This window comes from Trachinotus anak, unplaced genomic scaffold (genome assembly GCF_046630095.1).
Source record: "Trachinotus anak isolate AG129_WGS33_773 ecotype Australia unplaced genomic scaffold, CSIRO_AGI_Tana_v1 ptg000007l, whole genome shotgun sequence".
Lineage (NCBI taxonomy): Eukaryota > Metazoa > Chordata > Actinopteri > Carangiformes > Carangidae > Trachinotus > Trachinotus anak.
In genome coordinates, this window is record NW_027273858.1 from 9,680,348 (window position 1) to 9,707,716 (window position 27,369).

The 27,369-nt window shown below is 43.7% G+C and overlaps 1 protein-coding gene across 8 annotated transcripts in view; it reads right to left on the reverse strand.

The window, feature by feature from the left end:
- Positions 1-358: 358 nt before the first annotated feature.
- LOC139622780 (transcription factor COE3) overlaps positions 359-27,369 on the reverse strand; it is a 68,699-nt gene continuing 41,688 nt past the window's right edge. The window contains exons 8-16 of one of the 8 annotated variants that reach the window (XM_071480369.1): positions 26,330-26,447; positions 21,411-21,541; positions 21,125-21,251; positions 10,212-10,300; positions 5,111-5,176; positions 4,716-4,887; positions 4,103-4,288; positions 3,592-3,681; positions 359-2,207 (exon numbers count right to left, since the gene is read on the reverse strand). In XM_071480369.1, the coding sequence (XP_071336470.1) occupies positions 2,176-2,207; positions 3,592-3,681; positions 4,103-4,288; positions 4,716-4,887; positions 5,111-5,176; positions 10,212-10,300; positions 21,125-21,251; positions 21,411-21,541; positions 26,330-26,447 (1,011 nt within the window). In that variant the 3' untranslated portion in view covers positions 359-2,175. Of the gene's footprint in view, positions 2,208-3,513; positions 3,682-4,102; positions 4,289-4,715; positions 4,888-5,110; positions 5,177-10,211; positions 10,301-21,124; positions 21,252-21,410; positions 21,545-26,305; positions 26,448-27,369 lie in introns of all 8 variants that reach the window. The other 7 variants (XM_071480368.1, XM_071480367.1, XM_071480366.1 and 4 more) reach the window with 7 other exon arrangements.

The window sequence follows — 27,369 nt, forward strand, 5'->3', positions numbered from 1 at the left end:
TTGGGGTGCTTTGAATAAAAAGCTCGCACTGTTTATGAATGACTACAATGAACCTTTGAAGCACCACAGATGCAGGATACGCGGATACAAAGACCAGTAGGAATATGCAACAATGTCAGAGTGCTGTGCTGAAATAATATGAGTAAAGAGCAGTTTTCATCTTTTATGGATGTTACACTTTTCCACAGGTTTCAAACAAGTATCTCTATGGCAAAGTCATGGCAAACACTACAACTTACAGACGAATCACAGGTTTGTCCTCAGAGGTTTCTACTGTCTTTTTCCTTTGTCCTGATTGTCAGTTTGTCTGCCAGCCAAACTGTACTTAAAACTGAAGAAGTCCACAGTTGAGGAGCTATTGTGTTTTTACTGAAAATTTTAATAAAACATCACTTATTCATTTCTGTTTCCATTCCAAATGTTGACATTTTTAAATTTTCTTCCCTGTAAACACATGTAAGCTATGTGGCAGAGTCATAAGTGGTGAGTAAAAATGACTTCTATACATTCTACAAAACAGAAAAAAATACAACCACAGATGGAGTGTTTTTTTTATCTCCAAGGTTGTCCCTCATGCACATTAGTCTCTATTTGATCTTAACAACTATCATATGGGTCACAAACAATTTATTTGACAATACAACCAACAAAGTTTTCTCCAAAATGGTCTGTATAGATAATTTAAAATCAATATAAAAATAAACAATGAAGTTTGACTTCCCCTTTAAAAAATGGACAGAGAGTCTTGACGGAGTAACACAAATTTTTGAGGATACACATGAAATATATGCACATTGCATTTCATCAAATACAAAAAGAAAACAAATGAAGGCAACAGTTCTTGGCTGAATTATCTGTGCTGCATCACTATATTAAGGGCATGACGATTAATACATACATAATGAAAAGCAATATACAAAATTTCAGAGATAAATACATTATTTATAGTTGATATGTTACAAAATTTCCCTCAGTGAGCGCAAGTGTGTGTTTGAACAGAAATATGACAATGAACTACTATACTCCTACATTCTCAATGGATTTTAATTTTGTTTTTTTAAATGTTTTTTTGTTGATCTAAAAGAACATGAAAAAGACAGATGTATAAATATTTAGCACAAGTTTGGCAATATCACAATAGTCTACAATTTTTAACCACATATAAAACACATAAGGGAGTTGGAGCTAGAGGGGGGAGACTGCTCCTCATCAACAAGAAACAGACTTCACAGTAGCCTAGGAATGCATTAATATACAGTGCTAGCAAAAAAGTTGAAAAACATGGCAAAACACACTTGCTTAAAAGGAAGCTCTAGACATGGAAGTACATCATATTCATCAACAGAGCAGTGTTTTGTACACGTCAGTGTGCTTGTTGAATCAAAGAGGATTTTTTTTTAACTTTTGAAGATGATTTCTAGCTACAATAAATTACAAAATTTAAGTTAAAATGCAGGAATGAAACATGATACATCCTTACCCACCCAGCCCCGCCCCTTTTACTCGTATTTGTTGTACTTTTATGATCAATTTTCTACATTATATATCTCATATATTTTCCAGTTGAAATTCAAACTGTCTTGGCCCCTGTGTATTTTTCTCACACATAAAAATACAAAAAAGTCACATTATAAAGACACACAACTGTTGTGAATCTATTAAAAGAGAGTTGAAACAGAAAAAACAATTTCTGAGGCAAACAAGTTCATTGGCAAATGTACTGTACATCAGTGTTTTTACTTTACAACCAGATTGTGAGTCCACAGAGTCCCTTCCAGTATTGAATGTGTGGTTGATTGGACATATCCGAGGCCGACGCACAACCCGACAGGTATACAAAATAAACCCTCCATCCTCCTGTGTCCTCTTCAAGGGTGATAAAATGGAGAAGAAAAAAATAAACAAACAAAAAAAAAAATCCCCACAGAAAAAAAATATTGTTCCTTGTGAAATCCTTTTTTTCTGTAGGTTGGTGAAAGTCATTTTAAAAGAAAAAAAAAAATCATTTATTTCTTTTTCTTTTTTTTTCTTCATCTTTAAAAACAGAACAAGCGGTTGACTATACATTACACCAGCGATTTGTGGTGTGCTGAGGGAGGGGGGGTGGGGGAGGGGGTGGGGGGGTCCTCTGAAGTGGTAGTGTGTAGACTGGTGCTTGAGATGATGAAAGTGCATTTACATTGGAGGGACAACCAGGCCGGACATGGCTGGAGAAAAAGGAGACAGAAAGAGAAAGGATATTAATTTATTGGGCTAAAACAGGGATGGATATAAATATGAAAAATTATTAAAATGTTGTAGTTTAGTGTGTGTGCATGCATGCATGTGTGTGCTGGTGCATATGTATGTGCGTGTGTGTGTGTGCGTGTGTGTGTCTGTGTGTGTCCAGCCATCTGACAGTGCACGAGTGCGTGAATGTATGCCCTAATGTGCCTGTTTGCGTATGTTCCTGTGAGTGTTTGCCGTGTCCACCAGCCTGCTGCTGCACGTCCTCCTAACAGGGAGAGTTTGAAAACCTCCCTCCTGCTCTGACATTTCAGCCCCCAGCACGCCAGTCTTGCTATGTGTGATATTTCTCCTGGCGTTGGGGTAATGGCAAACAGTGGCCCAGACTCCCAGGAGACGCGGCCGTGGTGACGGCAGAGCAACAACACGGTCACTTCCCACAATGCCACAATGCTACAGTACTAGACACTCGTCAGACTCCCCTCAGATTCCTTCTATCGCTTCCTCTCCTCCCCTCATCTCTTTATCCTCAACTCTCCCAACACTCTAAAGCGCATTAGTCCCTGCGTTTCCACATTCCCCAAGTCGTGCCTCTGCGTCATTATCCAAGAGAGATTAGGCAAGATCAAAGGTAGCTTCCGTTATTTTACCAGGACCATCTGCTGAGGATATCATTAGCAACTGTACCTCACCCTGAGAGTTTATATATTCAGTATTTTCACACGTTTTAACAATTAGGCGACTAGTGAAGTGCTGGGATGATATATTATTATATTGCTCTGAGTATATTTGTAGAGTCATGGTTGAAATGCTTTTAAGTTTGCCAGCGCAGATGATGGCAAGGCATTGCTCATTAATTTCTGCACAACATGTATTAATAAGTATGAACGTGTAGCAAGATGAACTTTAATTTCCCACTTCATTAAGCCCAATGTTATTAATCTTGGGGCACACACTACGGCTAAGCTTGTTTTCAAAGCAATCATGTTGGTCATGACACATGCACAAAACCTAATAAACATAATTACTAAAACAATTCTGGGAAGGTCTTTTCCTGCGACATCAGAGGAGATCATTTGTATGAAGGGGCAACGAGGACGTATGTTTGCATGTATGTACGTACAGACGTGAGACGACACTTGCGGTCCTATGCTTGCGTGTGTGTGTTTGTGTGGGTGTGTAAAGACATGCTCTGTGTGAGTGTGTGTGTGTGTGTGTTTGAGTGTGAACTGAAAGGTGTAAATTGGCCTGTCAAAATGCATATATTTGTAATGATTAATCCCTCACCAAACCGGACAGAGGCCTGAGCAGCGGTATCTGACCAGTAGTCCGTAGGGAAGGGATGAGGGGGTGAGGGGGGCTCACCTTGCAGTCCGTTGCCGTTGGCGCTGGTGCAGGAGGGGGGTGGGGAGGCCTGGGGTCGGACCACAGGGGCGAAGGCGCTCTTTTGTTTAACTGCAGAGACGATAGGGGAGGAGAAGAGAGGAGGGAGGGTGAGAGCGAGAACGTGCTGTGAGTAGTGCTCGAGAGGGAGAGGGCAGTTAAGGTAAGGCTGGGATAGTATTTCTGCCAGGGGGGATACACGATCAGTACTCACAGGCCCCTACCATCAACATCTTGTCCGGTTGAACAAATACAGGTGGCATATGGTGAAATACACATAAAAATGAGCATTTCTTCTGAGCTACATGTGTGTTCTCCGAAGTACTAAAACTAAACAAGCCTCCGTGAATGAATAGTAATATATTTTCACCATCAATAACGTTATAACCCTGTCACAAGTGATTCATAGAAGTGAAAAACGAATGTGGGAGCTGGAATTAAATCAACAGCAGCTTAGTGCTACTACAGCGTGTGATAGTGGCAAGCTACTCACTTCCATATGGGGAGTTGGCAGAGGATCCGTTGAGGAACCCAGGGGAGCTTGGCACTCCCAGGTTCATACCGGCATTGCCGTAGCCATTCATGCTGTTGCTGACGGTGTTGTAGCTCGACTGCTGCGGGGTGCTGCTGGAGATGTAGCCCCGGGGGGACACGCTGCTGGTGTTCCGGCTGTAGCCCACTGAATAACACAGGTGGAGGACGGAAAGGGGAAATTCATTCATTCCTTCCCTTCTGTACAGTGTTTACAGGGGAAATGTTCACTGATTACAGTAAATGATAATGGAAATTTGCTTCCGCAATCAAACATTTTTATATCAGCACATCCTGCAGATGCCAGTTTAATAAGAAAAGAATTTGGCTCTTAATTGGACCCTTTAACTCCCTGTATTGTCAGCGAGGATGGGGGCATTGAGCCTGGGGTTCAAAAACAGAATTTCTATCCATTTTTTTCATTTTAACGAATGAAAAAAAAAAAAAGATGAAATCTAACTATTTCTCATTTTGCTGAAACCCGCCCTCTGGAATCCCCTCAAGGACCCCCACAGCTCCCTGGACCCCACTTTTGAGAACCACTGAGTTATGGAGCTCTACCCTAAATCACATACCTTGGTCATTCCCTTGTGACTCAGACACATTGACTGCTAGCTGGCTGCTGAAGGAGTTGACTCCCATCATGCCGTGGGAGGCTGTGTTAGCGAGAGAGGGGATCTGGTTGTGGTTGCGGGGAACGCTGTACAGGGCCTCGGCGATGTCAGCTGCCCTCTTCAGAATGATCTCCTGAGAAGCAAAGAGAAGGCAGAGGTTTTGTTATTTATGGTTTTTTTTTATAGCTTTGCTTTTGCTTTGATGCATGGTTCATGGCTATATGGTTAACTCACAACGCATGTAGCCTACATTGTTCCAGATATAGTGGTGAAAATACCCTTTGGTCAGTAAATTTTCAATGGTTTCTTATTTAGCAGAGGTATAAGCACAGTGCAGCGGCTGTGTGGATACAGACCTGATTGTTGTGGGGCATTCCATACAGGGCTTCAACGAGATCAGCCGCCCTCTTCAGTAACACCTCCTGATGAGGAAAACGGGAAGAGTAAACGTTAAGAGCCGAGCAGATTATGTTTGAGCTGACCCCAGTTGTTCTTACAGTAAGAAACAATATCACAAACAACATTACACAGCAGGGACGTGGAGATACTTTGAAATGTTCACATATTCAAGCACCTAAATAAACGCCACCCTGATTTAAGAGGCACCGGCGCTGCATTTATACAGCACTACCACTTTGCTCCTTCCAACCATGCAGAGCAGTGAATAATGTTCCCTATCTTAATTAAACTGGCATACTCCTTTAAAAACAACACCTCACCCCTGATTCTGGGCTTCACGTTTGCTCTGGAGTTCAGCGCTGAGTCCCCTCTCTTCAGAACAATAAAGTGAATTAGCTCTGGGTTAATCTAGTTCTGTTGTAATGACATTAAGGAATTTTTCAATTAACCTCTTTGACTGGCTGTTGCAAAGGACTTCACAAATGACTTCCCATCCAGCAAGAGCTGGGTGCTTGTGCCTTGGGGACACGGATGCTCAGGATGTGGTCTTATCCATGTCTGCATGCTTGCCCCCGCTTGACAATGCGGATTAGCTGTGTTGCTTTGGCTCTTAACACTGAAAATGAGTTGGCCCCGGATCCTGTTCCCCCCACTCTGTTTTGGGCTTTCAGCTAGGTGGGGTTTGGCCCGTTTGTGTGTCTTTATCTGCTCTTTGAATTCAGCACTTACAATTAAATCCCTCTCAAGCAACCAGACTGCTCTCTTTGTTTTCTATAATACAGAAGGCAATATGCTCTATGAAAACCCTCTCCTCCTTTTAGAGTGCATTTAATCTGACAAAGGCAAGTTGCAGACATGGCTGTTGCGTGTGTTTTTTAAAATGCTCGCTTGTTGTCACCTGCTGTAGAGCAGAGATTTGTCGACTGCGCTGTTAGAACCCTGGTTAAAAGCAATGCAAATCTGTCACCAGAAACATCTCAGATGGCGCTTGTTTTCTTCCCACATTCGCTATGTTTTCTTTTGCGGGCCTCGGTAATTTGTCTGAAGTGTTCCATCACTTGGCAATAGCAGTGTGGGATTAAGACGGCAGCTGCCGTAAATGAATGTAAACACAGCCTTCGCGCCTTCAAACAGCGGCCTCCAAGACTTGGCCTGCATTTCCAAGGCACAGCGTATGTAGTGTGCTCGGAGTGTGTGTATGGGCCCTTTCATCCTGAGGAGCATATCTACCACACTCCTTGATTTATCAAGATGAATCACTGTAGAAGCCACTTCCAGCGTATGCCATGCTCTCTTATAGAAACATATCGCTTAATCCACCCCACGTTACCGGATGGGTGGCTCTTAGAATGGGCATTTACCTCTGAAATTGGTGTGTATGCTCAACGTTGCATGCATCTAGTTTGCATACAAATAAAGAATTATGGTTGTCGTGAGGCAGGTAGACTAAATGAGAGGACCAGCTGTCTTGATGTGTTCTCATCAGGCAGAACAGATTTCTCTCTCTCTTGCTGAGTGAGATAAAGTGGTTTTCTTTCTTTTTGTCTGCAGTTAATAATTACCAATAATCTATTCTATCATATTTCAAGATCTCCTACATGGCTCTCAATTTTAAACAACAATTAAAGCAATTAAGACTGTCGCGTTCGCAAGCCATGTTTCATTCTCTTTAAAACGTCCTCTCCCTCCTTGTCCATATGGTACTTTGCAGCAGTGACATAAGGACAGCTTGGAAAAAGGAGAGAAAACGATATTGCCTCTCATCCTTAATCTGTCGTTTACCGCGTGGTGTCTTAACTAACCAAGCTCACTCGCAAGGCTATGCTTAAGTGGCAACCTAGTCATATCCGAGGATGATGAGAAGTGCTGCACCCAATCAAGGAAGAAGTTTGTTTTCTTCTGACGAGACGCTTTCATGCGTATCAGCTCACGCTGTGAATACGATTAACACGGAATAGTGTTCTGAGGGCATTTCCATGTAAATCTCAATACTACTCCAGCATAAGTGTAATTGGCTTTCTTGTCATGGAGACATATCAGAACACACCATGTTAAATTGAAACAATTAAAGGCCTCAAATGATTTCTGTTGTTCTGTGACAAATGCGTGACAGATTTCTGCTATTGTTTGCCTTGCTTTGCATAAAGGTCTTGTGTTCAACAACTGCTTAAATGGGCCTGCTCAGATGACAGATCACCTAAGATTTAAAAGCTGTTTTACATTATTGCAGAGCAAAAAAAAAAAAAAAAAAGAAAGCCATAACAAATGATGTGTTATAAAAAATATCTAACAATAAGACGATGTGGTCTAAAACAGCCCGAATGTGATTCTTCAAGCACTAGATTAACATGGATGTTGTATTTATATTATCACAGTTAATAAAAGAGGGCCTAGGTTATGTAGCTTGGAGTGCTAATGCCATTATAAAACTGTAAGGCAATTACTCTGTTAGCTCTAGCCTGAGGTAATGAATGCATTTAGAAGCATAGGGCCATTAGATGAAGGTACTTCAAAGAGCACAGGAAGAGAGATTCATTTAAATACATGGGTAATTGCTTGACATGAACACATTTGTAATATTTTCTCCTTGTGGATTACACAAAGAATTGGAAAAGAATGGGCTTATGCTCATTTTGGGAGGAAAGAAAAGAATCCAAAGCAATCAGCTTAATAATAAAACAATATTGAGTTTCCACTTTTAATTTCATAATGAATCTAATTTGTTACAGAAGAGAGAAATTGAGTGTGATATAATGTGATATCCAGTCTATTTGTCCATTACTGCCAGAGGGCACAAAATGGTATTATAAATTGTCTTTTTTATATTATGAATAGAAAATTGTTTTATAACAAGATCTTAAAAAGGAGGGTGAATTCCAAAGTCTCTCTTCACTTAACGCGATGCCCGCAAACCAATCTCCTTTCTCATCACTTGACTGCTCACACTTATTACTTTCATATTCACCCTGGACTTTGCATTGAATTTTTATATCTCCACTCCTCCCACAGGGTCAGACTGTCATCTACGATGTTGTCTTAGAATTACGAGGTAAACTTCAATCAGAGGCAGCTTCCCCCCTTTTTTCTCTGTGTAGCAACAATATTAGCGTGCATCCCTTGCTATCCATGAGCACTCCCATATTGGCTTTCTGTCTCCTTACAATTACCACGTGTCTTACTGGTCCCAGGGAGAAGGCTGGTGGAAATCAATAGCGCAGTAATATTATCAACTGGAGGGTGAAGTCATGGGAAGGGGGGTGAGGGGATAGAGGCGGTGAGTGGGCTTGGTGTCGATTTGCCTTTCCGCTAATGCACACCGCGCGTCCTCCAGCTTTATCTTCTTTTTATAGAGTCTCCCTACCTCACCTGCACCCTGTAATGGCTGTTCTCTATATGCTGTTTCTGTTCTCATTCCAAATGTACATGCCAGCCTCAGCACGCCGCGGGCTGTTTTATTGGGAATGTGCTTTTGACCCCAAGAGCTGACCCTCAGATGGCAAGCTTAACAATGACGAATCACTTGGTGGGATCATTTACATGCCCCCTGAACCCCATATTTGGGTCCATTAGAGAGCAAATCAAATATTTATGTTGTTTATTGGAAGTGCAGGGTTTCATCTCACTCTGTGATTGTTTCATGCAAAGGCTGGGCGACCGTGCTATATTAAGTATACGCACACCCAGGAAACTAATCTTGGGTTCAGTGTCAAAATCTGTCTCACAGCCAATGACGCTTTGTATCCAAGGAAAGAAGTGAGGTCTCTCTGTAATAAAGCTGTGTTTAACATTGTTGCTGTCTTTGTTCAAAAGATGTGGACTTTGGAAAAGACACTGTGACTTTATAACATAGATACAGTGCACCTAGATTGACCTGTGATGCTGGTGGCAATAGAGAGAGCCATGTGGATATTAAAGGTAAGTGTACTTTACCTTTTAGTCTACGTTTACAGTTGAAATTAGAGTAACATTTCATGTCTGGGTGTTGTTTCCTGCCTCCACAGGGACCGAGTCTAATTGAAACACTTCATATACTGAACCAGGGACTAGCTGTGATGTTCCATTTCTCCACATCGCCTTGGTCAAACATCTATAGCTACCACACAGTCTGTTCTTTATTAAATTGTCCGTTGGACGTTAATGATATTGCTGTGTTGCATGCTGGGATTTAATAGATAAGGTCTTTAAAGGTTTTACAGTATTATTAAAACTCTGAGGTGGCCACCACTTTACTACATGCCGAGGGGTTTTGAATGTACTAATCAGTCATATTATTACACTTGACACATCTGGAACGTCAGTCACAAAAATGGTTACTGGCAGGGTAGCAATTAGTGAAAACACACAGATAGATTTTATCAATAGGAAATGGAAAGAGTAAGAGAATCAAAGGTAATGAAAAGAATAAAAGAATCAAAGAGTTTCTGCAGGGGAGGGAAATGAAAAAAAAAAATGAAAAAAAAAAACCTGTGCACCTTAGTTTTCATGCTCAAGTCTTTCAATATGGCAGCCTATTTGTGTGCCACACCAGTGTGTCTAAAACTGATGAGGCTTTCAACTCCTTCACCCAGGTTCAAAAGAAAACAATAAGAAAGCCAAAGCATAATAACATGCAGTCTTTGTCTATTAGCTGCAGTAAGACTAGGGGGTTTACGGCACAGGGTTCTGTAAACAAAAGATTAAACCAAATCGAGCTGCAGAAAATGAAAGGAAAACATGAGTGGGGTAATGAGGGTGCAGACGTCGTTTCTGACCAGATTACCATCTCCACAGACTACTGGAGAGGAAAACGCCTGATTGAGCTATTTTACCACACAGAGAGTTTACGCCTCTCTCCACACACAAAACCAATACCATTACCACGCTGGTTAGTGGGTAAGCCACATATGTGAAGCAAAGCTGTTACGGTTTGGGGTCGCAGTGCTCTGCCTTGATGGTAATGCTGTTTTGTTTATTTGTCACATTCACAGTATTAAGGTCTTATAACCCAAACAGCTCTGTCTCTTTGCTGTTCAGTGTTTTTTTTTTTTTTTTTTAATGCTGCAGAGACACTGTACTGACCTTTGGTAACCTCTCAGGATCGCCGGGGTGTCTGGGGATGACCTTCTGCAGCCTCTGGAAACCATAGTCGATGGTTGGCTCATTCAGGGCTGAAGTGAGAGAAAAGGAAGGTTGGAAATTAGAACCATTTCGGGGTTAATTTTGCCAGAGAGAGGAAGAAACTAATTGAGAAATCTGTAAGAGTTTACAGTACAAAAGTCATTTCAGAATGCCTAATTTCAAAGAAACCTCAGGGGTGAGACGATGTTTTATGAATCATCAGCGGCTCCAGGGGGCAAGCGAAGGAAAATGACAAGGGTTCCTCTGACACTTGTGTCACCAAGTGTTATTCCATTAACAGCCATGATGCCCTACATCAGTCTGAGAATCCTTCCGAGGGACCCTCCCCCTTTTTATCTGCTTGAGAATATTGACTAAAGCAAACTACATAGCGGGGGTCTTTTAATCTAACAGAGCTTTAATAATCTGTGAAAGGCTGTCCACACATTGATCTAGTGTAGGTTGCTGTCATTTCACCCTTCTGCACCAACTGTACTGCAACACTGGGCCCATGAAATACGACAGCGGATCCCATGCAGCCATTAATCTCTCCCACCCCTCAAATAGTAATCTGGGGCATGAGGCATATTGGGCGATGAATCAGAGGCACAAAGTAAATGAATCATAACCCAGACTTTGGTGAGAGCAGGGCGTTTTATGTCTGACAGTCCTAATGGGTAATTGAAGGCTTCCTTACAGCTCCGCCTGATTCTAAACAATCATGTGTACACTCACAGGCAGGACAAGGCGAGGGAGGGAGGGAGGGAGGGCAGAGGAGAGGAGAGAAGGAGGGGAGGAAAGGAGGAGAGCAGTGTAAAAGGGGGAAGGAACAACTTAATAGAGAACATCACTTCTCAATGTAGATATCATTTTCAGGAGAGTAACTCCGCCGAGCAAGGCGCTTCATAAATCAATGGCTTTCTATGGAGACTAATAAGAGCTGCCTGCCTCTATTCATTGTTCAGCCTGTAATTTGGCCCATCACTCATTACTCAGCATGTAATTTCAGCATTAACACCGCACAGCTCGCTGAACCTGCTGAACACCAGAGAATGTGAAAGCAAGTGAACGCCCCCCCCATCCACACACACACACACACACACACACACAGGCAGGACCACTGAAGCACAAGCCAGGCAGTCACGGCGGGAAACTGAGCATTTATGTTTCTTACTCTTTCTTTTGTTCCCTCTCATCTATATACACATGCAACCATGCTCACACACAACTTACACACACGCAAACACACAGACACTGTATCTGCTCATGCATGCATACAGTATGTAATCACACATACACACACACACACACACACACACGTGTACAGTTGAACACCAGTTCTGCCAAAAACCTGAACACAGTAATTGCCAGCTCGACCGTGATCAAATGGAGCAATTATGTGTTCAAGCATGGACAGTGCAGGGTGCTAATCGATAGCGAGGATCTAGCTTGCAAATACAGTGGTATTCAGTCCTGTTGGCCCTGCACACCTGAATAAACCCCACGCCAGCATACACTGCTGGAAATCTGATTTGACATGTCATCATGCGTCCTGAAACGACAAGGGTCTGGCTTTGGAATGTGGGGGAACGCCATCTTCTCCTTAATAAAGGATTGATCTGCTGTATTGATCGTACATGACAAGGCTGTAGCGAGGAATTTGCCCCCTTTCTTTTGTTATTTCCACCCCCTTTCTTATCTATGCACTCTCTCATACATGTGTACATGTGTACACAGAGGAGCATGCATACTGGCGTGTGTGTGTGTGTGTGTGTGTGTGTGACTGCACGTGCCTGGCTGAGAGAGTGTATGTGCATGTCAGCCCTGCCAGACCCCGCTGCTCAGTGTGATGTAAATTGTGTATGTGTAAAAAGCACTCCATAATCAGGCCATCCATCATCAGAGGCTGTCAGTGGGCTCTCTCAGGGTGATACATCACGCTCTCCTGTCCTCTGCCTCAGCTGGGGCCTACACAACCCGCCAGGCATGCTGGGAACACAGCCGGAGAGACGTACAGTACAGGACAAGACCTAGGTTGGGAGAGGTGTTCTGTTTGATGTGCCTTTCCAATGATAATGACGCCTTACTGTAACAGCAGACCCAAGAATGATGAATGCGATTTGGAGGGTATCCTGCAGTTTAAATCAGCATTTTTAAAAGTTTAGATCCAGTGTTTAACGCTTTCATACGGGGAATGAAATGTCAAATGTCAAACTGAACAAAGATGTTATTTACATTGTCTCGGCTTGGGTTTAGAACGCGGCTCAGTGTGCTGCAGTTGCAGGCTAAGCGTCAGGCATGATCTCCACATGTCGACATGTCGCCGTCTCATCTATCATGGAGATGATCTTTGTAACAACCCCAGCGTAATGAAATTGGTGACACAGACCGCCATCTGCTATTGATTTCATGCAAATGCTTTTGACAGCTGATGGAGACTTGCATTAGCGCTAAACGGTGCTGTCAGTTGATGAGTTGACAGTTTTGTAGTCATAGCATGTACACTGGTGCAGACAGACACAGACAATGTCAATAATCCTGTAAGAGCTGCTGATGATATATACTGAGCACTTATATTCAATCTGGACAATAAATGTGTTATGTGTGTATTCATCGCGTTGCTCCGCACATTTTTTCTCCCCAGCAAAGATTTTCTTTCATCCGCTGAGCTTTTACAAGAATCATCGGGGCAACTCCTCTTACTTTTTCTTACACCACACACACACTGACAGCGACCTTTTCCTCCCCTTTTTACTCCCACCTCCTCACCCCGTGTCTTTTTTAATCCTTGGCACATCATTATGTTCCAACTTCACACTCTGTCGTAAACTTTACTCTCCTCTAAAGATATAACAGGCAGATCCAGCTCCGCGATGCCCTCGCATGACTCCATGCGTGCCAAAATCAGTGTGGCCCTCCTCGTCCTTCCATCACAATATGGTGAAGGAGGGGGGGGGAGTGAGGGTGTGGAAAGAGTGTATAACCCCCCCACCCCACATTACCCCTCCTGTAAGGGTTCTCAGTCGCTGCAAGGAAACATGAAACCCACCACACACATCCCATAAATCCTGCACTGGGTGGGGAGTCTAGCCGAGGGGAGGGGGGAAGGTGGGGGAAACTGGGAGGAGGTATAATACGGGTGGGTGGGTAGGTGTGGGGTAGGGTGGGGTGGGGGGGTCGCTGGCACGTTCCAGTCACGCCCGCTTCCCGGCCCGCGGCCAATCAATACCACTTTCCTGTTTTAGAGGCGGGTAATTATGAGGTGGAGAGATTGTGTGACCTCTCACCCCTGCTGCATTACTCGCCTGATATTAAGATAAATTGCCTGATTTTGGGTAAACATATGCTGCAATTCAAACTGTCAGCACTGGTTTGCTCAGGGATAATTTGTATTGATCTCCTGGCTTCTTCCCCATTTTGCTTACTGACCTCATGGATAATTAGAGAAAAAGAGACACAGGGAGGTAAGGCAGGGCTTGCATTTGAATACTTTGCAGGAGAGATGAAGAGCACATGGGAGGGGAGAGGGTGGAGGGGGCAGAGGGAACATTATGGACTAATAGAATTTTCATTTTCTCTCATCTTCTGCTCAGATTTAGACAGGTTGCATGTTTTCGTCAATTACATGGCTTACGTCTTTTTCCCTGCTTGTGTTACATTTACAGAGATATAATTGTTCATAGATTTGTTTCCATGGTTTAATTTTTAGAGATAATTAGAATTTCATGAAAGCAATGAGACAGCAAAAGTGACAGCAAATATATTTGAAATTTAACAACAAAAAGGAATTATTTCCACGTATGGGTTAAATCAACATGATAAGTGACAAAAGATTCTGCGCCTTTTCGTTTTTTTTTTCGAGGAAGAATTTATTTTATGAATATTTCAGTAATTTTCTCACTCTGGAGAGCAAACGATCGTGTTACAGAATATGAAGAGATGGAATGCATGACTCGGTGTGCAGCTGTGACCATATCATTTCCAATTTTGAATATCACGCATGCGCGCGAGCATTCGTGGCAGGGCTTCAGTGGAATTCCTCTGCCTGGAATGTGCACTTCCCAATCTTATTTTGATCTGACGCCTTAATCTGCCTGTCCTTTCATGCCACTAACACATTTTCTCTGAGAGCCCCTTTAGCCGCCTCAGTCTAGCCACTTCACTTAAAATGTAGAGTGGATGGCGTGTACATGGCATCTGAGTGTGGTCTGCTGCTCCTTCTCCATGTTCTCTAGAAATAGGACATGAGTAACCGCTCTACAGGAACAGTGTAACATGGCCGACGTTGGCAGCCAGAAGTGCTTACATGGCAATACACCGCCGTGTGCCCTCGGCCTATATGGAAGGGGATTGAACACATGTATTGACTTACAGTATTGGAGTATAAACATAGGGAAATGTTTGAGCAAAGCAGTAAATTTAAGGGAAATTGTTCCTTGTTAAGTCTATGAGCCTGAATGGAAGCTTGCACAGAGTACTAGCATTCCTGCCAGCCATTACAGCTTATTACGATAACTCTATCTTTCCAGGAGATAAAAACCTAGCCTTGTTGCCATTTGCCAGCTATTACTTTCGCTAATTATACTTAACTGCTTCGAGCTTATCTCCACTCCTCCTACACCATTGAGCAGTTATTTTTTTTTCTTTCCCCTTAACACAAATTAGAGGTGGAGTGGGAGTTGGAAAGGGGGAGACAGATAAACAGCACAGGCAGAAGTTCATTCAAGTGTTATTGCATTTGTGACTTATCAAACAGTCTAACTGAAGCCTTCTAGGCACCTGCAGTCTGTTAGATGGATGCAGTTCAGAACAGCATCAGCACACATAATGACCGCGTCTGGCTGATGCTCACCACAGTCGAATGTAGAGACAGAGAGAGAGAATGAATATCTTCTCTGTGTTACTGTAAGGAGTTAAAATTGCATACAAAGAGGTGGGATACTCAGAAATCATGCTGCTGCAGCACAGTATAGATATTTTCCAGTGCTGAGAGAACAGAAAACACACATGCAGATGTAAAGACCATCTTAGAAAAGAAAAGAAAAAAAAACAACAATCCAAACCAAATTGGAATTTCCACAGCAAACCCACGCAAAGCAAACCTCATCTGTTTTAACACTGACCATATCATCTCCATCCACTGCAGCCAGTTATCACTGAGTGATTCCATCTCCAGCAGTCTCAAGATGAACAGGAAATTAAAATTTCAAAGATCTGCAGTTAAGATAAATCAATGGAGACAGATCAATGATCATTGAAATTTCATGAACTTTGAGCCAATACAGATGAAAAAACCTAGACAGTTACAGTCTCCAGCAGATATTGCTCCTGCAACAGATAAAATGTAATTAACACGGTTAAAAGGGAGCAATGTTACAGATTGCAGATCCATAATTTCAGACTCCCTTCATATCAGTTGTATTATTAGAAAGGGCCAAAGACACCTGTTCAATCCTCTTAGATGACATCTAAAGTATGTGTGCCACTTCTCAAAGGACATCGGCGGACTTTCACACATTACCAGCCAACAGAAATCAAATGGGTTCCCTTCACAGCTGATTGCAAGCGCAAATTAATATTGTAAAATGAAGATCAATACATGGACGGGGCACAGATCAATGACGGCTAAATTACGGCCGCGTTTTCCCCCTCATTCAAGATGAGTTGTGTTTTCCTCTCAAAGTCAATACCGTGCTGCCTCCCTCATTCATTTCTCAATAAACTTGCCGATGAATTTCAATCAAAATGCGGCAGTGGGAGGGGAGGGGAGGTGGGGGGATTCTTTTAAAGCCCGTTGGGTGTGGATCATACTGAAAATGGGGCAAGAAGAGGAGGAGGAGGGGAAAGATCCTCGTCTATCAAGAGCCCCCCCCCCTCCTCCTCCCTTCCTCCTCTGTCTATCTTTCCTGTGGCAGAGGACTGATGCTGTGACTTAGTGAGGACAATCCATTTTAAGAGCCATTACAAAACAGACCTCTAACAATACTGTGGGACAAAAAGTGGGTCCAATTAAAATTAAATCAATGACTACCATCCTTACTGGGAGGAAAAACACACGCCCATACTTTCATTTTTCTCTTGAAAGATACCCACAATGCATTTCACAGAGAGATGTAATGGGAGAAAATACATGCCCAACTGCAAGTACTTATTTCAATCAATTTCCTGGAGCTGGATTTCACAGGTCACTTGCTGATAACACGCTGTGGAATAATGCCACAGTGTGCTTCTCAAAGCCTACCTGACAAGCTGCCTGACAGTAGGGGAGTGCGAGCACGTGTCACGTCAGCCCTCTAATTGGACACAAGGACCTTCCTCCGTGGAACCTTGTCGCGCTCCACACAAGCTCACAAGGCCTTCAAACCAGGCCCATCTAACTTGGCAACGAGTGTCTGCCTCACTCCTGTGGAGCTAGTGCTAAATACCAGAGTTGTAATGAGACAGGCAGGTATGGGGATATGGCTGGTGGATAACATGCTTTGACACATGCTAAAACTGTTGTGCCAACTGGTTACAACCCACTTGACTGTGGCGATGACATTTATAAACGCCTATGTCGTCCCTTCTCATTGTAGCACTACATACTGCTGGGTGAATAAAAAAAAAAAAAAAAGCAAACCTGCAGACACATAAAAATTGATCTGGAATCCGAAAATGCTGTGTGTAGTACAGTTAGGGGTTTTAAATAAACAATGATTATATAGAGTATTTAGCATGTCCTCCTCTAAAGTTGATCTGTTTACATACCTCCTTGAATGCCTTTGATTATAGCATATCTTTGCTGTAGGCCACACCCCATCACTGACCAGCAACTAGTGGAGTACCACACCCAACGCTGCAGGACAGGAAATGAAAAGGAAGCTCTCCATCTGATCAGCTTCTGAGTCTGGAACTTCAAAGTGACGGCAGGGCGGAGAGGAGACGTAAGGATAGGCCTGATTCACAGGCTGAACAGCGCAGGGCGCTATCTGATATGCTCCGATAAAGACGTCTGTGTTTGTTTATTTAATTTTTTTTTTTTTTTAGGGGGAGAGGAGGGTCCAAGACTACATAACATTTTGTTCCTCTTTCTAAGAGTGGAACAGGAAGTGAGTTTAATTTTGGATTTGAGAACTAGCTATCACTATTTATATCTCTGGTTTGCTGGACAAAAAGGTTGCTGGTTTAGTTTTGGTGGACATTAATTGTACATGCATGTAAAAACGTAGAATTGTTTCTTTACATGCATAAATAAGAAATTGGAGTTGAAGCTTAATAAAAAAGAGACCTCACTTCTGCACTATCAACGTCTTCCTTTTCCATTCCTTACAGGACTGACATTTCTTGATCTCCACCAGTATTGAGTGAAGCACACATGACCCCTTTGTCCTTATGTTGATGAATGACTGCCTCATACCCATTTTGTCAGATTTTGGTGCAGTGGAGTCGATAGCGTCACCTTGACGAGGAAACTTTGTGATCCATCAGCCCTCAAGGCTGTCTGGCCTCAACTAAGACCTGGCAAGAGCAGCTCGCTGTATGGGGCATCTGCTCCATCCAAAATCCTTCACCCAGTGTGCTGCGATCTTGTGAGGTCGAACGAATGGCTCTTATTACTGCCGCTTTACAGTGAGGAAGAAAAAAAAAAAAAAAAGAAAAAACACTTGACTTGTACTAATAGCTGAGAAGCCATGCTGGTCACCAAAGGTCTGAAGACGAAGCACCCTGTCAGTGCCCAGCTTGGGAAATTAGCAAATAATGTTCCCTTCCCCCTGACAAATGTGTGACAGCTCGCCTTCGCCAATCATTCTCTCCTAACGTTATGATGCATGTCCTGGATCCCCACTGGAGGATACAGGCGAAGTTTACTGACCCTCAATTTACCCATGACAAATGGGGTCCCGGTAAATGTGCGTTTTCTGGGGCGCGGAAGGGGTTCATTTTAAGCAATCCTGGTTATGTGGATGTCACTGATTAGGATAAATAGTGGCTGAGTGTGTTAGGACTGCTTGCAGAACCATATTACCAAGGGCCTGCATCGTTGCCCCTGGAGGGGAGCTCGCGTGGAAACTTGGCCAAGATAGAAAACCAAAAGCTCTGATGCAATTAGGAGCTTAAATTGGATAAATTGTACGCTCAAAGTTTTTATTTATGATTTACTCTTTCATACAGTACTGCAAGTATGCAGTAAAAAGGTTAAGATGCTGCAAATGAGGCTGAAAATGGAAACTTTTCCTTTAAAAAATATCTGATCAAACCAGCATGTACTGTTTGCAGCACTTAATAAAGCGTAAACTATAATAAAGTATTGACTCAGGAACCGCCAGGACTTTCTCCTTTTGATTTTCTACAACCTTGCTGACAGTTGGTTCTACTAGTCCTGTCCGGACCAATGGATAACCAATACATGGATTAGACAGAGGACAAGCAAGCAACCGCCAAGGGACAATGCTTTGTTAGAAGGTAAAAGGTATAGACTGTAAAATAGCAAAAAATAGCCAACATGTCATTGCTTTAAAAATGAGGCAATTAAAGTACAGATATAAGCTCCTTGAATCAGTCAGTAAAGTACAGGCTACTAAAGTTTTATATGGTATGTCTGTTTGTCTCATTAGTGTTTTAAACATTCAATAGTCAATGCCAACAAGATTATTTGACATACACTACAGGGTGCTCTCTTTCTGAGAATGGATTGTGAGTTTTGGAGCCGTTCCAGGGTACTAACCCTAGTGAGGACGTGTCCCTCTGCTGTTCGAATTGACTGCAGTCTCCTCTGTGTTGACTCTTGGTAATTTGTGATAATTTCTTAAATTGAGCGAGTTAAATCTCCACAATTAGGGTGGTGGTGCAAGAAGAGTCAACATGAAAAAAAAAAAAAGACTAAAAAGGCGCTCCTCTCAAGCCGTGCTCTGAAGTCACGCTTGAAGCCATACGCTTTGATAACTAGACCTTTGATATGCACATGTTGCTCTCCAATATGACACCGGAACACTCTGTGCCTTTTAGACAGCACTGTGTCACTACATGCCCTTTTCAGCCCATGTAATTTGCTATTGTAACCCCAGGTCATTTCAAATCTATTTGCTCGTGTTGTGCCATTTGTTCAAGTGCTGTATCACAGAAAGAAAAGCTACGCTTCGAAATGAGCTGTTTCACCCTTAAATACATGATCCACTCTCCTGCACTCGATGCATCAGCCCATTCACTCTTTAATGTCTGCGAGAAGTAGCTAACATCCTTTCACCTAGCAATTACTGTACATATGGAATCAGTGATACCTCATTCTGGCGTTATGCATTCTGCTCTCTTTAACGGTTTCATTCTCTCAAGCGTCAACCCTTGTACAATCAGGGTGAGCCACACAGGGAATAGCAGAGCAGAGGAGAGGAGCTGGACCTGTCTATTGGTGACTTTCTCTTTTAATTCACCGCACTAATCAATTGTACCACCATTGCCTCAAGGGGTAATTGTATCTTTATACTAACTGGAAGTGAGTAGGAACCCAGGGAAGACAGAGAGGAAGAATGGGGAGGGGGGGATCAACAAAGATAGAAAGAAGGGGACACGTTTCCCCAGTAAAACCTGATGGTAATCATCCCAATCCGCTTAGCCTCTGTGACTAATGGGGTCTGTTCTTAAGGGACCTGGCACTTTCACCAGGGTGCTATAGAAGCCATTAATGTCTTAACTTATACACCTTCTCAGGGCTGTGCAGTAACACATGTACACACAGACACACAGAAGCGCGCACACACACACACACACACACACACACACACTTTCTCACCGCTCGCTTGCTCACACAAACAGACACACATACACTTACGCAGCCACACTACACTCCTGTTTCATTATCCCGGTGCCTTGTTGGCCTCTGCTCCGTTCCTGCTAGGGAGGTTAAATGCAGGAGAGCTGGGCCAGACTGCACGGTTGGAGGAGAAGGGGACGGATGGCTGGGGGTTGAAGTGGTGGAGGTTTGGGGAGCAAGAGAGGGAGGGTGGGGGCGGGGGGGGGTGGGGGGGGACTTGATGAGAAACAGCTGCCCCAGGATGGAGGGGTCTGGACGGGGGTTTTGCAGGGGTGTGTGTGTGTGTGTGTGTGTGTGTGCGTTGGGTAGGGAGGTGGGGGGGGCTCACTTTGCAATTCTGCTCTGCTCAAGGCCAGGGCTGTTCTGGAGGCCTGGGGGTGCTGGGGGAAGTGAGAGCGCTTTGACGCGCCCCCGTTTCATTCTGCCCATCAGAGTTTGAACAGACAGAGGCTTCCAGGTCAGACAGGCTCTGACCCCCACAACCTCTGTCTCCTCACCAATGATGACAGATAAGACCACCACTTCCTTCTGTTAGCCAAGATAATCAGATCCCTTACTTATAGTGTGACACACACACACACACCCTTTCTCTCCAACATACACATCTTTGTCGCACACTTTCTCTCCTATGAATTCACAGAATAACTTCAGGCACACTCATGCACTTAACCTAGATATTGCTTTTCTAACCTGATTCATAAAAAGAAAAAAACAGGAAATCACATTTTGCCGTACAAAATCAGCAAATTAGCAGAAAGCATTATCTGTCTCACGCCAGGGTAGATTAAGCAAACTGGCAGAATGAGTTATCCTGACAGCTTGAGTTTAACAGAGCTTGGCAGCGCCCTTGTATGATGGCAGGTCAGAGGGGGATCGAGTTGCACTTGTAGGAGCCCCTCCATGAAAACACCTTTTCGCTAGCAGTGCAGATCTCACACATTTAACATTCAGAAAGCAGGGCCCTGGTTAGTCCATTAATAGCGCCTGGACATGGGGCTGAGGGCTCCATCCAGACAGAGGACAGAGAGGGAGAGGGGGAACACAGGAGAAGCCTGTAGAAAGAGAAGGAGAGAGGGTTTGGACTCACCAGTATAGACAAATCTCCCAGGGGCACCTTTGCAGAACTGCTTGGACTTGTAGGACAGCGTGACTTCCACAACACCGGGGATGTGCCGAGGTGGAGTCTGGACGCGGATGGCGTGGGGGGTTATCAGCTGGATTACAGAGGAAGCGAAAAGAAGCAATGAGCCCTCTGCAGTAATAAGCTACAGAGTATGTGCTGTTATCAGTGTTGGCTAAAAAGTTTGAACAGTTTTGACAGTTTTTTGAATTTGTAACATTCAGAGTGAATTTTAGTAACAAAGACCTCATACCTCACTCCATACGAGCATGGTACCGAACACGACTTGTAGGCCATCAAAGAAGTTGTCTCCTATGATGATGACAGTGGCTCCTCCAGTGGTCCATCCCTCACTGGGGCTGATAGCCTTGATGCACGGGGTGGCTGCTTATCCAAGACAAAGAGAAGAGCAAATTCAGCACCTAGACTTCAGCACTGGGGCCCATGTCTCTTTCCACACAGACACACTACTGCATCACCTCTACGTTCAGCCCTCCATGTCTCTCTCACAAAGACATATCATGGAAATTGCCCCTGGTAAAAAAAAAAAAAAAAAATGATGGATTTGTCCTTTAAGGCATGAGAATCAAAATCATTTATCAGCGCGCTGGAGTGGTGTAGTTAAGCAGACCCTTCAAATGGTCCACTTCACAAAGGCTAAACGCCGGGCTCGCCAGGAAAATGATTTGATGGAGCAAATTATGTGTCAGGGCAAATGTAGCTATCAGAATTGATTAAGCATGCACCCGCATGTACAGTAAAATTTCAAAGTTGAACACATCTCAAATGAGTCAAGAATACAGGCCGTTAAAGTGGAAATGACAAGCTAAAGCTTTGCTGGTTCATGTTATTTCATTACCTTTGTTCTGCATATGCAGTACAGTGCAGACACACGGAGTGTAGTTTCAGGTTTCATAACGTAAAATGCACTCATGAATTATTCAGATTGAGGTTTTTTTTTTCTTTCTTTTTGTGATCGATTCAATCCATTTCATATTGTTTATTACAATGCTTTTCATCTGGCATGACTTCTGCTACGTAGCGCTGCCATTCATCAACAGTCCGGGTTGTTATTATAATCTAATTTGAGTGATCTGGTGCCTCACATTCACTGTCATTTGATGCATTACCTTAATATGGTGTTCAGCACAACACCGTGTTTACAACAGAAATAGCATGACAGCTAGCCATAAAATAGCAATATCAAATTTAATCTATTTCCATCAATATCTTTTAATACACTATGAATTGTGCATGTTTTTTCCTACTCCTCAAAATGTGAGAAACTATTTCAGCAAGTTCCCTCTTACTTTACAAGCTCAGTTCTAAACCTCTATTATCCTTTCCATCCAGTAAGTAAATCACAGTCGGCCATTGTTGTATGAATCACCTCAGACAAGACATCTCCCTTTGTTTGCCTTGCTGTTGGGTCTGTTCAGGTCATGTTTGCTCTCTCTCCCTGCCCATAAAGTGCACACACACACATTGGTACTACAGGGAATCTGACTTTAACAGGCGCTGTTGACTTCATGCTAATCACCTCGTACAGATTTTCATTTGTGAGGCCTGGAGGAGTGACATTTGCTTTCCTTAATTGCGAAGCGGAGCGTCTGAAAGAGGACCAACCCTCTATGGGCATGCTGGGCCCCCTCTAAGGGCCTGACCTTCATCAGTGCGGACGATTACAGCAAATAATTCACCCTTCAAAATTACTGTAAACAAATTGACTTTGGGGATGAGAGAGAGACGGGGGGGGGGGGGGGGGGGCAGGAAGGAGGAGGAGGCAAGAAGAGGGCCTGATGGTGACGGTGACTGTTGGGGGGCAGCTGCAGCCTCAAAACCTACGACAGGCATCCACAATTGCGCACGCACACACACAGACACACACACACAAACACAGACGCAGCACCTCGGAAATCCCAGCGCCCCCTCCCACACACAGTAGGACCCATGGAGAGGCAGCGACTGAGGCCCTAAGCCGTCCACCCTTCTGCCTAAAAATTTGCATATGTCTCAATGCACAGACAGAGAGGGGAGCATGTGCTGAATGGGGACCGTGGCGAAGTGGATTACACAGTCAGCGCAGGCGATCTGATGACAGACACGCACAATGCCCCCTCAGCAGATGATAGGCATCCTGAGGAGTGGACGGATGAGGATGCAAAGAGCCGGCCTGCCGGTGTGAGTGCTACATCACCAAGTCTTTGCAAACTTTGGGCTACAGTAGAGGAAATTCATGCAATTTGAATTCATATGTCAACACTTGTTTTGTTTTGTTGCTTTTTTTTGTGCTTAATTGTTGCTCAAATTTATTTTGAGATCCACTATACTGTGAAATGACCCCAGGCAGCCGATCTGTGATCTATCCGAATCTTTTTCCGAGCTGTAGAGGACGTCAAAACTGATCCGAGATCTGAGCAGAGGAGGTCCCTGCTCTAGTATTGTGACACTCAAACAGGTCTAATGTGGCCCCGCGAAGCCGTCCTTTGTTCTGCCTGCTGAAATGTGTTGTAATTGTGCTGTGGGATGTCCAGATGGTCGGTTGATAGTGCAGCTGATGGGATTATACCTTTTACCTCTCCCTGGGCCATCTGTTCCCTTTGACTCTCTCTCTCTCTCTTTCCCCCTCTCTCTCTCTCTCTCTGCCTGACTCTCACTCAACCTCCCTCTCTCATCCTCTCTCCTTCTCTTTCTCCTTTCCTCCTCTCCTTTTTCCCCCCTTCTTTTCTCCCTCTCTTTCTTCCTCTTAGGCCCAGCAGTCTGGATTCACTTGTCTTTATTGCATAAACCCTAACAGCATTACAGCCACTTGGCATGCAAATGAGGCAGGCGCTGCAGGCTCTATGCTGAGTCTCCTATATTGTCTGGGGCTCTATAATGGTGGAACTGAGCTAAGGAACGTGCGTGTGTGTGTGTGTTAGAGTGAGAAAAAGAGAGAGATATATGTGTGTGTGTGTGTGTGTGTGTGTGTCGGTGCTGTGCTGTTTGTGTGTGTCTGTATGTGTGTGTGTGGGATTGGCGGCGGGGGGGGGGGGGGGGGGGTGATGCTGTGTGTGAAAGACTGGGCTATTTGTGAGCATGTTTATGCACCTTTGAGCCTGAATCTATACATGTTTGAGTGACAGGCAGCCACAAAGCACATTCGTGTCTGAATGCATAATATGCTTGTTGTGTGACAGTCCACACAAGTGAACAAAAATGTCACATGGTGAGACTCAGTCTGTCATCCACGGGCTATCCCATCTCTGCGCCAATAGGGGGCAGCACGTCTTGATCAATGCGAGGCGGTGGGTTTGCAAAGTGCAATGTGAGCTGGGAGGAAGGATGCCTCTGTGTTTAAGCCACACAGTCAGTCAGTCAGTCAGCCAGCCAGCCACATATCTGAGGCTTCTCGCCCAGTGAACTCCAGAGGAAGAATGTGTTGCTAATTTAAAGCACGCTCTCTGTCTGCCTGCTAGTTGTCAGAGCACTATGGAGGGTGAGGCTGGAATTACATTTTATGACCGGGTCTCCTTTTCTCATGTGTCACATCTCTGTTTGTTAAAGGGGACTTAAACAAAGCAAGCGATCGTTGTTGATGCATGTTAAATTAGTTTGCTTTGGAGCTGAGTCTGAGAGGTAGAGAGAGAGAGAGAGAAAAAAAAAAGATCTTAACTTGTGGGGGCACACACGGTTAAGCAAGGTGTATTAAAGTTATTAGACAAAGACATGTTCAACTGGGCGGTTGACAATAGCTTCTTTTCTTGCTTTACGGGGCGTCACTCTGCTGCTTTGAAGAGTGTGGAGAAGAGAGGAAGAAAAGGATGGGTTGGGGTAACCTGTAAAGAACACACACACATACATAGACACACACACACACACACACACACACACAAAACACAGAGGGTCCCATGGGAGTGGGGGAACATGGAGGCGAGGGCTCAACCTCTTTAATTGCTCTCCTCATTAAGAAACTGGTTGCTAGGCGATCCACACCTATCGTGTCATAAACGTGAAACACACAAACAGAACGTCAGCGAACATAATGACTTTGGTGCTCCGGGCAGGACTTTAATTATTTGATTTTGTTCTCCAGTAGAGGAGTCATTAATAAAGACAAAAACAAATAGATTAGCTTTTCCCCCACTAGGACTGGAGAGCACTGAGATATATTAATTGTCTAGTCTTTTTTTTTAATTTTTTTATTAGTCGTTGTTGTATTAAACATTACATTTGCTTTTGGTGATAGAACCATTAATGCCCATTAATGTGTAGAGAAGCTTGTTTTAGTCAGTGGTGTATATAAACTGTTTGCCCAGCCATAATTGGCTCTTGAAATCTGAAGATAAGCAATTTGCACAATTGGCCCAAGTCAGTTCTCTCCTTTTTTTTCTTACAATCTTTCAGCTGTGTGTGCTCCCATCTGCGAGTGGAGGCCATGAGGGTCACAAGGTTATGTTTAGTGCGTTTTACTTTTTGGATTTCCCATGGTTTGGTGGTCCTTCTTTTCTCCCTTTTGGCTGAGCAGGCAATCAGTCTATCATATGGAATCAGTTGGAGGAAAAACAGTAAGTTCTGTTTTTCTCATAGGCCACCCCCCCCCCTCCACACACACACACACACACACACACACACACACACACCATCAACCCACCCTTCCACCCCCCACCCCCTTCCTTTCTCTCTTTCTCCTTCCTCCCCCTGTTTCAGCTCTCTCTCTCTCACACACAGCTAAATCTGCAGAGCCCAATGACAGGAAATTGACCTCACAGCCAAATTCTTAAGCAATTTGATCATGTTTCACATAGGCTTTTAGGACAAATGTAGGTGCATTAGGAGACTGGAAGTAGTATAACATTTTTAAATCATGAATTTGTCTGAGTATTATCATCATCATCGTCATCATCATCATCATCAGTGATATCAAAATGATGAATACACTTCGTAATGCATGCTATTTCCAGTGAAGAAATAACAGTAGGTATGAGGGAGGCAAAAAAGCAACTTAAGAAGTAAAAAAGTGATGGAGGAACAAAAGACTCTAAGAAACTAGAAGCAGCTACAGTAGGTGTGTGGTTTGTAAAATGGGAGGATGTCTGAATAGAAACTAAGAGAAAAAAAAAAAAAAAAAAGAGCGTAGCAAATTATAAGATGTAAAAATGTGCCTACCATTCTCCAGATAAGGAGGCGTACCTTCTGAAGGGTCGAGTCTGCGAGCCCTTCGCCCATGCTTGGAATTGTTGTGTACGAACATGTTGTCAGAGACAGCCAAGACATGGCCGTCCACATTGACGGTCGTCGATACGACAACCTGCAAGAGGAGTGAAGGTGAAACGTGATTAAGCATGTTGTGAGAAAAAAATAAAACTGAGAATTGTTCTGGGGCACAGAGGATAAATCCAGGTACAGGCCTGCATGCTATTGATTACTATTGTCAAACCTCTTGAAGCGGTCGTTCTCTTTGGACGTATCACATTACAGTTTCCCTGCTTCTTAGCCATTTTGTTTTTGGTTTTTAGTGTCTTGCATTTGTGTACAGCTAATTGACTTTTCAATCACTAAAATACCATTTCCGTTTACCCACTCTACCAACTGTCATCATAGCCGAAGCTCAGAATTATTGATCAGCTTGTCCATCTATTTGAGGACGGAAGGCCTCCCTTTTAAAATATTACTGGAGTCATTACCAACTGAACTCCATCCCATCACTCAACAAACATTTTACTGGGATCAGATTCCAAGCCACACTCCATATTTCATAATGCTTATTTTTGTTGTTGTTTTTTGGCTACCACATCTCCAAATAGTGAGCCGCGTGTGAATGGCCAAAGTGTTTCTGAGCCGGAAACAGAGAGCCCCTCTCAGGTTTGCTTCGCCGGTAAGTGACCCCGGTGTAGCAGTGGAATTTAGGGGGGTAGCTTTTTTTTTTTTTTTTTTTTTTTTTTTTTTTTGGTTGGTTTGGGAAGGGTGGGGGAGGAGGGGAGAGATGGGGAAGTGAAAGAGCTCCATTCTTGTGAGCAGGTTCAGAGCTGGGCCAAGCTGAGGATGATGGATTGGGCCCTCTCTGGCCTCCAGCTGGTTTTTGGGGGTAATAAGTGGAGTGGAAGGCATGCAGCATACACAACTTTGGCCAGAGAAACACCTATGCTGGAGCATCTGGGAAATGTATTTGGGGAAAAATGACATGCTAACTGTTGGACTGAAGACAAGGGATAATCATCAGCAGAAAATAA